The sequence below is a fragment of the Crocodylus porosus genome, unplaced genomic scaffold (assembly GCF_001723895.1).
Source record: "Crocodylus porosus isolate Cpor-Errol unplaced genomic scaffold, CroPor_comp1, whole genome shotgun sequence".
In the NCBI taxonomy this organism is placed as follows: domain Eukaryota; kingdom Metazoa; phylum Chordata; order Crocodylia; family Crocodylidae; genus Crocodylus; species Crocodylus porosus.
The window spans coordinates 32,294,823-32,309,274 of NW_017728886.1; the positions used below are offsets into that span (position 1 = coordinate 32,294,823).

General features: G+C 40.5%; 1 protein-coding gene across 1 annotated transcript in view; it reads left to right on the forward strand.

The window, feature by feature from the left end:
* Positions 1–14,452, forward strand: part of DNAJC1 (DnaJ heat shock protein family (Hsp40) member C1) — a 190,008-nt gene that overhangs the window by 67,651 nt on the left and 107,905 nt on the right. Inside the window, exons 2-3 of the mRNA XM_019532204.1 lie at positions 12,610–12,711; positions 13,659–13,705. Of these exons, the coding sequence (XP_019387749.1) occupies positions 12,610–12,711; positions 13,659–13,705 (149 nt within the window). The remainder of the gene's footprint in view (positions 1–12,609; positions 12,712–13,658; positions 13,706–14,452) is intronic.

The window sequence follows — 14,452 nt, forward strand, 5'->3', positions numbered from 1 at the left end:
AAAGTGACTTGAAAATAGAACTTGGAGAGAACATTGTCCTAGACAACAGGAGCAAAAGAAGAAGTTCTTTTATAACTAGCAAGGATACTGGTTTTATCTGTTTAAAATAAAAAAATTGTAAGTTCTCTGTTTAAAACCCCCAAAATTTACTTTTTATGCAATTTTTAAAAATGAAATGTATGTATGTTTCAATTTAACATGTTTTATTGTTATAGTTACAATTTTAAAGCAATTTGGAAGCCTACTAGTGCCTCAATCATTATAATACAATAAATTCTAAATACCTATGTATTTTGGCATTTGATTGTGGGTTTTTTTTAGTGGAAAATCAGAGCTCCCCTGCCCCCTTCGCTCACCAGGATGCGGGTCCAGCTGTGGTTGTCTGGCTGTGGCTTTGTGGCACTGAAAGTGAGCACCACTGATATGCCAATGCCCTGCCCATGCTGGTGCCCCTTTACTCCCAACCCACAGTCCCCCACCCCTCTGAGCTGTGCTGGTGCCCCTCACTTCCATCCCGCAGTCCTCCATTCCCACTGCTGCCCCTGATTCCTGAGCTCCAGTCCCCTGACCCTGCCAGTGCCCTCTCCACCCATTGCCCATGCCAAGCCCTGCCAAAGGGGACCCTCAGCTGTCCCTGTCATGCCCCTCCCCCCCCCCCCAAAGTCCCTGAGCCCTGGCTCTCTAACCCCATTCCCCTATAGACTTAAACTTTAGCCTGCATGCAGCTGCTAGGACTGTTCCCACCACCCTGCCTGGTTGTAGGCCAGCCACGTGCATGTGTGTACGTACGTACGTACACCAACACACACACACACACACACACACACACACACACACACACACACACGTGTGTGTGTGTACACACGGTGCTCCCAGCCTCCATCTGCCTTTCCCCCACTACCCTAGCCCTAAACAGCTCCTTGTAGGCTGGAAGGCTAATGGCCTGCAAGGGGAAACTCATCATTTCCTGTGGCTTTCTTCCTTAAAGAGGAAAATCTCCATTTTTCTCCTTCAAAGGAGAAAATGGGCATTTTCCTGTAGCAAACAGAAAACCCAGATTTCTAGTAATTAGCAGTGATTTAATTGGGGTGGGCAAAACATGGCTTGTGGAGGGACTTTATCCAACCCACAATAGGTCCTTTGGTCTCACCTGGTCCAGGTGCCATCCAGCCCATGGTGTGTTCTGCCATCCCCTGGGCATGCAGCAGGGCTGGGGCAGCTCTGTAGCTGGGTTGCCTTTCTAGGCAGCCCAAGTGGTGGCGGCTTCTTTCAACTGCTGCCACTGCCAGCCCCAAACCCTGGTACTGGTGGGATTCTGTGCGCACAGCCCCACCCCATGCCCACTCTGGATTCAACCTGGTGGAGTGGGCCAGCTTGAACCAGCTGGTGCACACAGCCCTGACCCAGCCTGGCATGTGCCTGCTCCAGACTTGCCTGTCCAAGCCAAGCAGCAGCAGTGGTGGCTGGGCAGAAGCTGCTTCTGCTCGGTGTGGGGGAAAAGTGGCCCCTTCTCCTAGCAACTGCCAGGCCCTTCTGGCTACAGCCATCCAGAGTCCACTCCCGGGTTGCCCTGTGGCTCCTCTGCGCTGCCAGTGCTGCTCTGCTAGGTGGCCTGCTGGTGGCAGCAGTGGAGAAGCAGCAGGGTAGCCTGGGTGTGGGCTCTGGGTAGCTACAGCAAGAAGGGTCTGGCAGTGGTAAAGTGGAGGAGGCACTTTCCCCCCAGGCCCTGCAGCGTCTTCTGCCCAACTGCTGCCATTGCTCAGCATGAGCAGGTGATCCAGAGCAGACATGTGGTGGGCTGTGTTGAGGTTGTACATGTGGGTTCCAGATAGTCTGGAGCTGGTCCACATCACCGGGCTGAATCTGGGGTGGGCTGGGTCAGGGCTGTGCGCATGGGTCCCCACCGGTAGCACAGGGCTGGGGCCAGTGGTGGTGGCAGCCAGAAGGAGCCACCGCTGCTGCGTAGAAAGGCGGGGTAGGTGGGGGTTGGGGTTGGCTGTTGGCAGTGGTGGGAGGAACCCCAGGGCAAGTGGGGTCCAGGCTGTTGCTGGAAGGGGGCTGCTGACTGCCCTGTGGCAGCTCCCCAGAACTGCCGATTTGGCCCATGGACCCAAATAATTGCCAGCCCCTGGATTAGATTAAGGAACATAGTGAATTCCTCCAGCAATTTAGTCCATATTTGCTGCTTTGTAAAAGATGCTGTGTAAATGCATCGGTACCCTTATGCTGAAAGGTTGAAGAGAAACTGTGACTGTTTGTGTGATATGAAGTTGTTTTACAGTGCAAACTAGATATTGGAGTAAAATGTATATGCCTAAAGCAGTGTTTTTCAGTCTCTTTAGACTCGAGGCTCTCCACAAAAAATGCTAGCTCTTAGCTTTCACTTATTTTCTGGCTGCAGAATGATAATAAAGCAATTCTTCTGTGTAAAAAACCCAGAAAGACTACAACCAGACTGAATGTTTTCATCATTATGACTTCCTTTTTGAAATCTGAATTTATCTTATCAATCATGTTTGTACACCCAACAGTGTTACCTGATTAATAATCACTGATCTAAAAAAAAAGGCTTATCAAACTGTAAGAATTACTGACTGACTTAATTCTCATACAAAGATGTTCTAAGACAAATTCATGCCTACATGTATTTACTTACCATGTAAATAGTTCTTGGATGCATAGGATAGCTGCTGGACTTCAGTGGTAAGTTTTGAGTTTGAGCTGATTCTTGTTAGTTCTTTTCCCTAAAAAGTATATGCGTCTTTCTTGATCATGCATAGCATTTTACTGTATAGCAGTAAATAAGTAAAGGGAAAACCACCACAAAATATCAAATCACCCAGGTCAGACTTGAGTAAAATACTGCCTCTATGATTGCTTCCCCACGGGTGCCTATTACAACCTGATCCTAGTTAAAGGCCTGAGTAGATGAGCTTTGCACTGTGTCCTGGAGTTTGCCAAATTTGCACCTTGACAAACTACTGGGGAAAGCTGGTTCTTGTGGCAAGGTCCCTAAAGTGTGAAAGCCCTGTTGGTAGGCCTGAAGAGGCACATGGAGAAATAAAAGCAAAGATTAATCCAACAGATCAGGCATTGTTTGGGAACAATTATATTTAACAGCTGTGAACTGATATCTGTTTTTAAATTCTTGCTGTGTGCCCTTTTATTCATTTCATACTTTATTTTTATTGCTTATTTCCAAACCACCTGTTGTCTTTTCCTTATGGCTCTAAAATGAGTTAAACTAAAATTTGCTGTGCCTGTTGCTTAACATTGCAGGTATAATTCAGGAAGCAAAACCTGTCTGCTGTAGTGTTGAATAAACCACATACTTCCAACATTCCACTGATTTCAATGCAATAACAACACAACAGGGAAACCTATCAGGACTGAAAATAATTTTAAAAAATGTTTTAAAGCTTTTGTATTTATATGTTGCTAAATTGTTTAAACAATTTATAAAAGAGAAATCAGTATAAACTAGCACAGTGTATTCTTGCGAGCATCTGATTTCTGGCACAATCTCCTCACTGGCATGCTTGTTTCCAGTCAGGTATGCCAAAGGAAGGAAGATTCTGCTGTCTCATGTTTGAGTAACCAAACTTCTGCCTGCCCTCCCCCCGAAACACTAACAAACAAACAGCCACCCCCCCCCCCAAAAGCATGTCCATCCCAGTTCCAGGATTGGTACACTGTACCTAGGTTTTTGTGAGTGAAGGGGCTTTACTTATTGCCTGAAATGTAGTTAAAAAGAAATTGAAACATTTGTTTTTCTTTTTCCAATATGGTTTAAATACCTCTTCATTATTTATGTGTTTTAAAAGGGCATATATTCTCACAAAAAGTTTGTTTCCCAGGTGAATAGTTTCTTGTTAGACATTTCTTGACTAGAATGTAGCTACAGTATTGGAAATAGTTCAATATTGGATTTAAGTACCACAGTAGCATTTCTTTAATTAAGAATTGAATGTATCCATGACAGTGGGACTAGTTTGTAAGAATAAAATGGATAATTGCCTTTCAATGACATAAACATGCGAGGCCAGGTTCTTACCTGGGTTAAATTAAAACAGTTTCACTGAAGTCAGTGGATGCTGCTTAAATCCAGATGAAATTCTGTTCTGATATGTGGAGGAGATGTAAGTTAAACCATGTCAAAGCATTTTTATAATTTTAAAATACCTAGCTGTGTTTAGAATTTCTTCTGTAATTCCTGGAACAGAAAAAGAATTTATGAGGAAATGTTTCAGACTTGTGTCATCTTCCATTTAATCTTTCACCTTTTATTTCAAAGGATGTTTCTTTGTTCTTTAATTTGTGTGGTCTTTCAGGGACATAGAACACATACTGCATTACAAGTAAGAAAGGGAGTTATTTCTAGGAATCTTTTGGGAATCTATTCTGTTCTTTTCTCTGTAAATACTACATATTAGTGACACAGCTGGATATATTCTGTTTCTTCACTCAACCAGGAAGAGCTAGAGAGCAATATAAGGGCATTGAGGTGCTGTTTCCATAGAAGTTCTTAGCCCTTTTGGGGATGCGGAGATCAAAACAGGATATGTGCTGCCATTGGATTGTTATTTCTTTCTCTTGCCCCACGTGAGTTTTATCAGTTTCCAGTTGCTCTGTGCATCTCTTGTATCACTTGTCCCTTTTTTTTTATCTTCATTTTCTGGTTTTCATCCCTCTGTCTTGTACTTTTTTGTCTAAAGATATTATTACATTTTTGGGAAGGGCTTAGTTAAGCCTGATTCACATAGTTTTGCCTTAGTTTTTCTTTTTGCTGTCATGCCATAGTTGGTATATGCCCTTAAGTATAATTGTCCCATTGGACAAAAGACATGACTGGTGTGAGAAAGTGAAGGATGCCTGAATTGATGAACAGGATTATGCATGCACATGAAATGAAAGGATCCTGCTACTATATTTCTTTAAAAAAAAAAAAAAGGTAGGCGGGCCTACATACCTGCTGAGTGTTGCAGAGCTCTTTGCCTTCTGTGTGCGTGGCAGAGTGTGGGCAGCAGCATATGGTTGTGCCCCTCATTGTTGCTGTATAGGCAGGGGGCACATCGCCAGGGTGGCGCAGAGCTGCCAGCTGCCAGCAGCTTTCCTGTGCAGTCTTGCTCTACCATACAGCACCGGGTTGCATCTGCCAGGCTGCAGAAGCCCCAGGGGAGGGCAGCAGTGCAGAAGCCTGAGCCTGTAACAGGCAGCGTGCAGCTTCCCCTCCCCCCCCTTCCCATGCACAGGTCTGGGGGGCGCAGGTTCCCCCTGCCTCACCAGAAAGTGTGCACAGCAATGGGGAGCCAGTCCCAGCCAGCCCTGGAGGAGCCATCTGCAGCCCCATCCCACTTCCTGCCAAGGCCCTGTGGCTGCATATTTCAGCCCTGGGCCCCAAACCTCATACACTGCTTGGCTGGGCAGTAGCCCCAGCTCCAGTCTTGCCCAACTCCCTCCCTTCCTCCCTATGGGGGCCTCAATCTCCTCTTCTGACTTACCTGTGGGAACTGCTCTCCAGGCTGCCTGGCAGCCATGTGTCTATACATGCCCATGGTGCCTGACTGCCCTTCTCCTGCTCCACCCAGCTCCCTGCAGGCTGGAGCTCTTCCACCCTGCAGAAAGCTCTCTTCAAAACTGCAAAATTTGTGGGTTTCTCCGCCAAAATGAGAAATCTGTGTTTTCTTCTGGTAAAGGGGGAAATCCTCATTTTACTCCGGTTTTCTGTGGGAAATGGAAAACCTGGATCCCTGCTAATCAGACTGATTGCCCGTGGTAATATTAGATGGGTGGATAGATGATTGTATTTCTCATGAATTTAGGACTATGTGAGCCTTAGAAAAAAGATCTTGATTAGTAATCATAACTATGTTTAAGCAGGATTGTTGCAGATGAGATGGCACTATACAGTATAACTTTTTAGTTTTTCTAGTTAGAGTAAGCATATTTGGTTTGCTAGTAAAAGATGAAACTCCGAAGTGTATGTTAAATTTAAATAGCAGTACGTTAAAAGTATAGAGGCGAGAATAATCGCATAGTTTAGGGAGAAGATGGGAGGCTAGATTTGACTTTGTTAATTTTAAGTACACTAGGACTGTGGATCATTTGTATGGGGATGGTTTGAAACTTGCTTAGTTCACAGTGGATAACTGAATTAGGAGCTGCTGAGCAGCTTGCTGCAACTCTTTACTTCAAAGGGTTCTGCTTTTTCACTCAGCTGGAGCTCATCAGTGGTTCCCTGCAGCTGGTTGGAGAAGCAGAGCCTTTTGAAATAAAAGCTGTAGCAAATAGCTGGAGCACCTCAGTAGTCTCATGCAGCTGTTTGCTGTGGTTTTGTTTACCCGAGATATACCTTCTTATTTGCAAGGATGCTAAGAAGGTAACCCTACAAAATATCTGGGTTCTGCTGTGGAAGAATTAAAGCATATTACTTATAAAACTGAAGATAAATTATGGATTTTCCATGAAATTTTTAAAGTCTAAGTAAGTTATTTGAAAGAGCACATTCCTCCATACTTTGCCTCTTCTTTTCAAATATTTTTAATGTAAGATATGTAGCATTTGTGATAATATTGGAGAATCTAAAAGTGAAAATGACTCTAAACAAAACAAAAGTGAAATCTACTAATTTGTTTCTATGCAAAATGTAAATGGGATGAATAGAAAAAAGTAGTTTTTGATATAAAAAAAGCTGCCTAGTTAATCATGGTTCTGTAGATATTTAAAAGAAGTTTCTTATTAATACTTATTCTGTTGATGTCTTCTTAGATAAGTAAGGAAAAAAATGTTTTTGAGAGGTGGCATCTGTGTGCATTTTAAATCTCTGCATATACTGACTGTGTAAACACTAATATCGGGAAGTACAGAAGATCGAATCTATTTTCTACTGCCTGGTTCTAGTTTTTACTCATGGAAAATCCACTTGGGTACATGCTGAAATATTCCTGTTTGAAAGTTCCCATATAGGTGTTTTCAGGTGCATAGTTGCATGTATGTAGCAGACCATGCAGTGAAGCCTCTGAAATTCAGACTTACTTGTTTTATCTAAATGCACCATGGATGCAGATGTTTTAACCTGTTTTGTGAGTCTGAAACGCCTAAGGATTCTGACCCTTTCTAAATTAAAATCACTATATATTCTGTGATAGTTTTGCCCAGACTGGTCTAACGACCAGTGGTAGGTTTGTGAGGCCACAGTAAGTAGTCGTACATTGAATCTGCCCCCTCCCCATCACCTTTCTTTTAAATCGCTAAGAAGGCATGATGGTACAAGAAATTTTGTGGGCTGATTAGTGGTCTAATAGCTTGGGAACCACTCTTCTGTAGCAGGGGTTGTTCAACCATGGCTCTCAAACTGCAGACAGCTCCTAGACAGTTTAAATAGAACTCCTAAAGAAAGATTAAATACTTAAATAATAACTCGCCCTCTCTCTCCTTTCTGGTTTTTTTATTTTTCTTAAGTTTTTGCTTGTTTATTCTAAGAAGTAATTTGTGCTCCTGGCCTACATTCATTAAATGATGCTGTGGTATCTGCCCTCCCCCACAACAGTTATGCTTCTAGCTGTGCTACCTGTGTATGGCAGGAGGTGTGATTTTTGGGATTAGGGAACAGATCCCAGTTCTGCCCTTTCTACCTGCCAGTGCAGTACAGTAGCCAGTTGAAAGTCAAGGGCCCACAGCACCTGCTGTGACCTGGGGCTGTTCTGGGTCTGGTTCAAGATGAGCTGCCAGGTGGAGGGTTCCAAGTCCCCAGTGGGGGAAACTCTTCAGCTCTTCTCCCCTACCCCTCTCCCTTCCACTGGGAACCTTATTTAAACCCCTGTCCAGTGCAGGGGTTTGAACTCCTCAGCGGGAGAGCCTGCAGGGCAACCCTTGGCTGGCTAGGGACCTGGGGCTACTCCAGGCCAGTGCCAACCAGATTGTTGGCACTGCCTGTTGGAGATGGGAGGCTGCCCAGGGCTGATTGTCAGGAATCCACCCCCAAGCAGCCCCCATGTGTGGATATTCTACGCATTCCATTTAAGGGACCATAAAAATTTTTTTGTTTATATGTGGAACACTTTTTTTATGGCTGGTTGCCTTATGGTGCCTTAAATTGGGTGTATGTGTTGCACCTTTGCCACTTTATGGCATGATTTGCATGTTAATTTTGGCATAAACATAATGTGCGCCACGGGGCTTAATGACAAATTTATGAGTTGGGATGTGTGCAGATGATGTGTGTGGGGCATGTACAACTAGAATGTTTTGTATCCTGAATGTTTTGTGCAGCTCAAGTTCAGCCTCAAACCAAAATCTAAGGAAGTTTGTCCAACTCTATCTGAGATAATTAACTGCAGATATGAACATACATTCATCGTTTCCCTTGACGCTTTAGCTAAGCTGCCTTTTGTTGCAAGGAAACTCCATTGCACTCCTGCTTCACATGAAAATAGTATGTCCAAAACTGTGAACAGAAAGAGAGAAGTAGCTTGCTATCTGGTAATTGGGAGAATTATTTGAAACATTAGATTTCACTCTGCAAAACTTAAAACATCTGAAAGTTGAGAACATTTTTCTATTTTAAATAATCTTTGCTGCCATTTTTCACACTTTCCCATGGTATAATATACACCTTTGGGGTTGAGACTTTTAATTCTTGGTCTCTGTCCAATTTTTTAAATTAATTTCTGTTGCAGTTATTTTGCATAAATAACAAGTCAGCAAATGTTGCTTTTTCCTTTTTTAGTTAGGGCTTGATTTGGGAAAATACATTATTTACCCATAATGTCTGAACATGATCATTTGTTGTAAAAGAACACTGAAGAGCCCAGTACTGATGTACTGATCCAGCCATTGATAAGGGAATCGTACCAGCTTAGTTCCTAGATTGCTGGCTTCCATTAAGTTCAGAGTCTCTAAGCCAATATATGAGGACACATAAGATAATATGTTTGTCTCATGCAAGTAAATGCTAGTTATCAGGTATGTGCTTTTTCTTATCTGCAGTATGATGCTGCATTATGGGATTATAGATTACCTGGAGTTAGAAAAGACTGGTTGAAATTAGTGCTGTGATCCCACATAAGGGAAATAATATTAAACCAATAGTTTGTCATCAATGACAAGACAGTTGTCAACATGGAACTCGGTGTCAGGGATACATCTAGCAAATTGATTTTATGGAGCACCACTAGATGTCTTTGCTTTCACATGTGCTTTTTAATTAACTTCCCCTCCCCCCCCACTAGAAACAATGAAAATAACCTAATATTTATTTAACCGTGAACAAAACCCTCCAAGTAGTCCTCAAAGTCTGGTCTTTAAGGAGTGGGGAGGGGAGAACTCAAACCTGTAAGTATATATGATTCCGTGACTCCCTTGTCTCTTGGGCTAGGGACAGAAATTACATGGGCTTGTAAAAGTGATTGGAAAGTGGTTCAGATCTGTAACACAACAGAAGTTCAGTTCACATAGATCACTTTCAAAATGACCAAAATAAGTTCAAGGATGGATAAACCTGGATGGATGTAGTATCAGACTTAACTGATTTAGGATAAATCTGCTTGAGCTTCTGTCCCTGATCCCCTCCAGATTCAAGTTAACTCACAGTCCCCCAACATCCTGGTATGCTTTGTACCTCCCCACCAACCCCTCTCCCCCTTGCAGGTTGGGTGGCTTTGCTTTGGCCCATGCTACTTGCTCCAGTGAAGCAGTGAGGTGTGCTCTAATGCCATCCCCCCACCCCGCCCCCAGCTTGTGGCCTGGGCCACTGCAGGCAAGTGGCTACATTTCTGGAATCAAAAAGTGAATATCTGTTCACTAGCTTATTGGTTCAATCTGTGCAGCTTAGATTAACATGCAAAGATGGAATTGATTCAGCCTCAGGCTTTTTGACTCTCTGTACTTAGACTTGTAGGCTGGAAACTTTTCTGGAGGTGTCCAATGTTACCCAGAGACTCTCTTCTTGCTAAACAGAATAGCAAGGGGTCTGTTAGCACTACAGAATTCCATTGTGCTTGAATACAGTTGTGAAGGAAAGTTAGATATGTTGACTGAAGTTTTAGGACCAGTGAAGTCTAAGAGCAGCTGTATTCCATAATTTCAGCTAAATATGGGAGGATATTGAATATTATTCATCCCTGTTCTTATTTCTTCTTCCCTCTTTTCCCCCTCACTGCGGGGTTAATCATGATTGTCTGTCACAATGCTGAATGTGATTTGTCCTGGTTTTGACTATGAAGCCATTGTTGTCATATCTGCTACCATGATTCTCCAAAATTATACTTACCTTCAACACACAGCATTGTTGTATTTAAGTCCAGGACGTAGGTGAGATGTCTAACTGGATCAGTAGCTGTAAATAATGTAGTTGTTAAATTACTTCCTACATATCTATCCAGTAAGTTTTTAGTGTAAATAAGTCAACTTTGATATCATATTTCATGATATCGTACTTCTTATTGCTCCGTTTTACCTGAGCTTAAAAGTAAACTTACTTTACAGTTTCTATATACTCCTATTCCCTTGTTTCCTTTTTTAATACTGAGCATAAGAAACAAATTTCAGTGGGAATGAAAGAGATCCCATTTTAGAATTTTTAAAACATTTTGCTGTAGCAGCAGTAAACAGTAGATCTGAAATCTTCCACAAGTAAATAGTCTTTATTTTGGAGGGAGCATAATTTAATTTAAATTTTCCTTTTCAATGTGAAAACCCTGTACACATATTGCTGAAATACTTTGGAAGCACCTGACTCTGACAGTATTTCCAGCAGTGCTTTATAATGCTTTCAGTGGGCCTTTGACAAGAAAAACTCATTTGGGTCTTCAAAATAAAATTTAAAAAATCTTGACATAAGCCAAACAGATGAGCAGATGAAGTCAAAAGAGAAAATGTGAGGCTAAACTCTTTAAATTTTCATGTGAAAACGAAATGTTTTAAATCGCTAAGAAGGCATGATGGTACAAGAAATTTTGTGGACTGATTAGTGGTCTAATAGCTAATTAGTGGTCTAATAGCTAATTGGGTCTTCAAAATAAAATTTAAAAAAATCTCAACATAAGCCAAACAGAAATTACTTACATTACTTGAAATGCCAACAGCAACTCACAGTGCCTCTTCCTTTCCCTCTTTTCCTTGCTTCCAGAAAGCAAAATAAAAACCATAAAATGCAGCTATACAGAAAGACTTCCACTGACTTCTGCCACTGGGTGTGCACGCTTTGTATGTCAGTTGAAAATTCTTTTGTTTCAAAACCCAACTTCCAGCTTTCCTCTAAATTGTCAGAACAATTGTTGTTTACTTGCTTAACCTGCAAAACTCTGTATAGTTTATAGGATAACAGAATTTTATCTTAAAATCGTAGATCAAATATCTTAGAATTGTATGTTCCATTTCATAACTGAACTCTCCCTCAGATTCCCTCTGATACTGCATGTCAGTCCTTCAAAGGATATTTAGTCTTTGGCTATAACTTTTGTGCAGCAAGATGCCATAAGCCTTAAAAATTGTAATTAAAATAATGGTTTGTAATGGAAAGCTTGGCAGACTAATTACAGTGTTGCTTTAATTGTCTTGTATCAGCTCTGCTCCTCTAACAGCTAATTCAGGTCTGTTTTTGTTTGTTTGTTTTGTTTTTAATTCATCCCTGTTGATACAGTCATCTTAAAACATATCTTGGAAAATAAATCCTAAAGCCAAGAAATTTTAACTTGCATGACAGGCTTATCTAAGCATGTTAAACTGAAAAAGGAGTTTTTGTTCTTTATTTATATTGGAGTCTTTTAGATATGAGAAGTCTAGCATCATTCTGATATACTGTCTTTCAAGGTATTTGCTGTGAAACACACGATCTTGGTTTATAACATGATGCTTTGTTATATATTGTGTAATGGGCAATAAATATAGCCTCTTTTAATCTCTCTTATTCAGACAGTTCATAATGTATTTTGTATACTTCAAATATGCAGTAGTCTGTTGAACATGTGTAATTGATTCAATATTTTGTTTATAGGCACTCTTTCACAAACATAAGAAAGATAAAAGAGAAACCTGTAGGGTACAAATGTATTCTTTTTAACACCTTCCAGAAATATATATAACGCTAGTTATGGTGGTCTAAAATTAAATACAAGCTGAACCTACTTCAAAAAAGGACAGTTCTTAAGACTTACTTGAATTAGATTGCATGAAAGTCCTATAAATATTGAATTAGATGTAAATAATGTTAAGGGAACAGCATGCAGAAGGGCCTGAAATTCAGAAAATGAGCATAATAATTTGAAAGAATGGTGACTTCCTTGAAGATACACAGATGTATTAATTTTTAATTTGTCTTTTGATCTTTGAATTGGCACAGAAGATTTATTAGTTAATTTTTAAGAAAGTATTTGAAAGTTTTGGCAAATTCTCTTGTAATGAATGTATGGCAATGAAAGAAGTTAAGATGAGAGCGGAGTTAGATTGAATGGTTGTTCAGTCATGTGGGTCAGGCTAGCTGCATAGCTTGGTTGTTAGACTGATTGCTCAAATTACATTGCCTCAGGTCCTGCACTTGGCTGTCTTCTCAGATCTTAACAAAGTTCTGGCAATTTGTTTCTGACAAAGTTTGCTTTGTGTTTTTTGCAGGATGCTTCATCTGCGGACATTAGGAAAGCATATCGCAAGCTTTCGTTAACTCTACACCCAGACAAGAACAAAGATGAAAATGCAGAAACCCAGTTCAGGCAAGTAAGTGAAGTGCTTTAATATGCTTTGGGGGGAGGGAAGAAGAAGTGGGGGTGGCATTTTTTATAATCACATAACTTATTTATATGAAAATATAGTTTTGATAGCAACAAAATGTTTTCTGAAATAATTGATAGCCTTTATTAAAAAGGAAATTTTATTCCTGCTTTATTTGGATTTAATGCTGAACAGATGTCATCTAAAGTATCTCAGATTAGAATTCAGCTATTTGAATATTTTTAATACCGAAGTATTTAAAAATGTAGTTGTATACTGCTAACAGGAAAATGAATATATTATTTTCTCTACATGAAGACATTGCTTGTAAACATGCACTGACCTTTCAGATGGAAAGTTTGAAAATGGAAGTTTAGGAAAATGTTCCACCATTTTTAAGTAAGTTTTATCAGTTAAGGCAGTAATTCATTTCAAGTCTCAACTGTTTTTCCCTTTTAGTCTTAACAGGGCAATAACATGCAACTGTCAAGTCAAACTCAGCCATTTCACAATAGTTTACTAAATTAAGGCAATTTGCTATGTGGCTTTAATAATGGGGGCATGTTAGGACCATTGAAGAGATGCCCATCACCTTAAAAATTATGTTTTCTTTCTGACCCTTCTATTTGAGAAAGATAGCAACAGCAGAGCGAGAGAGATTTGAGAGGGAAAATCTTTAATTTTAAAATTTGCATACTTTGTACATCTGACGTGTGTGTAGGGATATCATTTTTTCCTTTGCACAGTCTGTTAATTTTCCTCAGTCTGGAAAGAAAAACAAATGTAAGTACAGGAAAATAAGAATTGTAAAACTACAAGAGTGGCAGGATTATTCAGGGGCAAGGGAAAATCCTAAAACTGCCCTTTTTTTAAATGTAAAGATTTGCAAGTATGAGCCCTTTTATTTCTTAGAGATTTGGAATATATTAATAAATGCAGTGCTTTTGTTTCAGTTGGTGGCTATCTACGAAGTATTGAAGGATGAAGAAAGAAGGCAGAGGTGAGTATACCTTGCATAGGTTTTAAACCATGCAGGACTCCCAACCGTGTACAGAATTAGTTTTGTATGTTATGAATAATTATGCTGACTTCACTGGAACTATGCACAGTAAACCGGAGTTACATGAGATGTATAGGCATGGTTTGAGACCATATTTTTTGTAGCCTAAACAAATATGTTCCTGAAAGTCAGCTGTATTTGACATGTTTGTGAGAGAAACTTATTCTAAAAGAAATATTTTTTAAAGGCAGTTTTCACTTGGTCACTTCCTGTTAAAGCATTCTCTGAAAGTACTTGCTTTTTCTATATTGCTTTTGTATTAGTGGATCATGTTATATGCTACAATCTGATTACTTAGGATTGTGCCTTGAAGAATATAGGTACAGCACTCTCTGCTCAGCTGTTGGTTGCTGCTTATTATATAAGCAGGGACTTTTCCATAAAACTTAAATATTCTTTCCTGAATGATTCACAGTATAGGCCTTTAATAACTTTTGGGTGGTGTCCACATGTAATATGATATTTAAAAAAACGACATGGATATATATAATGTTGTAAATGTATATTTTTTGGGGATATGGATAGCTTGCTTTTCCTAAGAGGTGGGCTGTTGTCATGCGTCTTGAGCAGCCCAGGGAAGTACCAGCGGCTGTTGAAAAACCTAAAAGATAGTCTTAAGGCACTGGTTTCCAAACTGATCAGCAGATGATACTGGACCCCAGGTACCTTTTCATAATGTTCTTGATT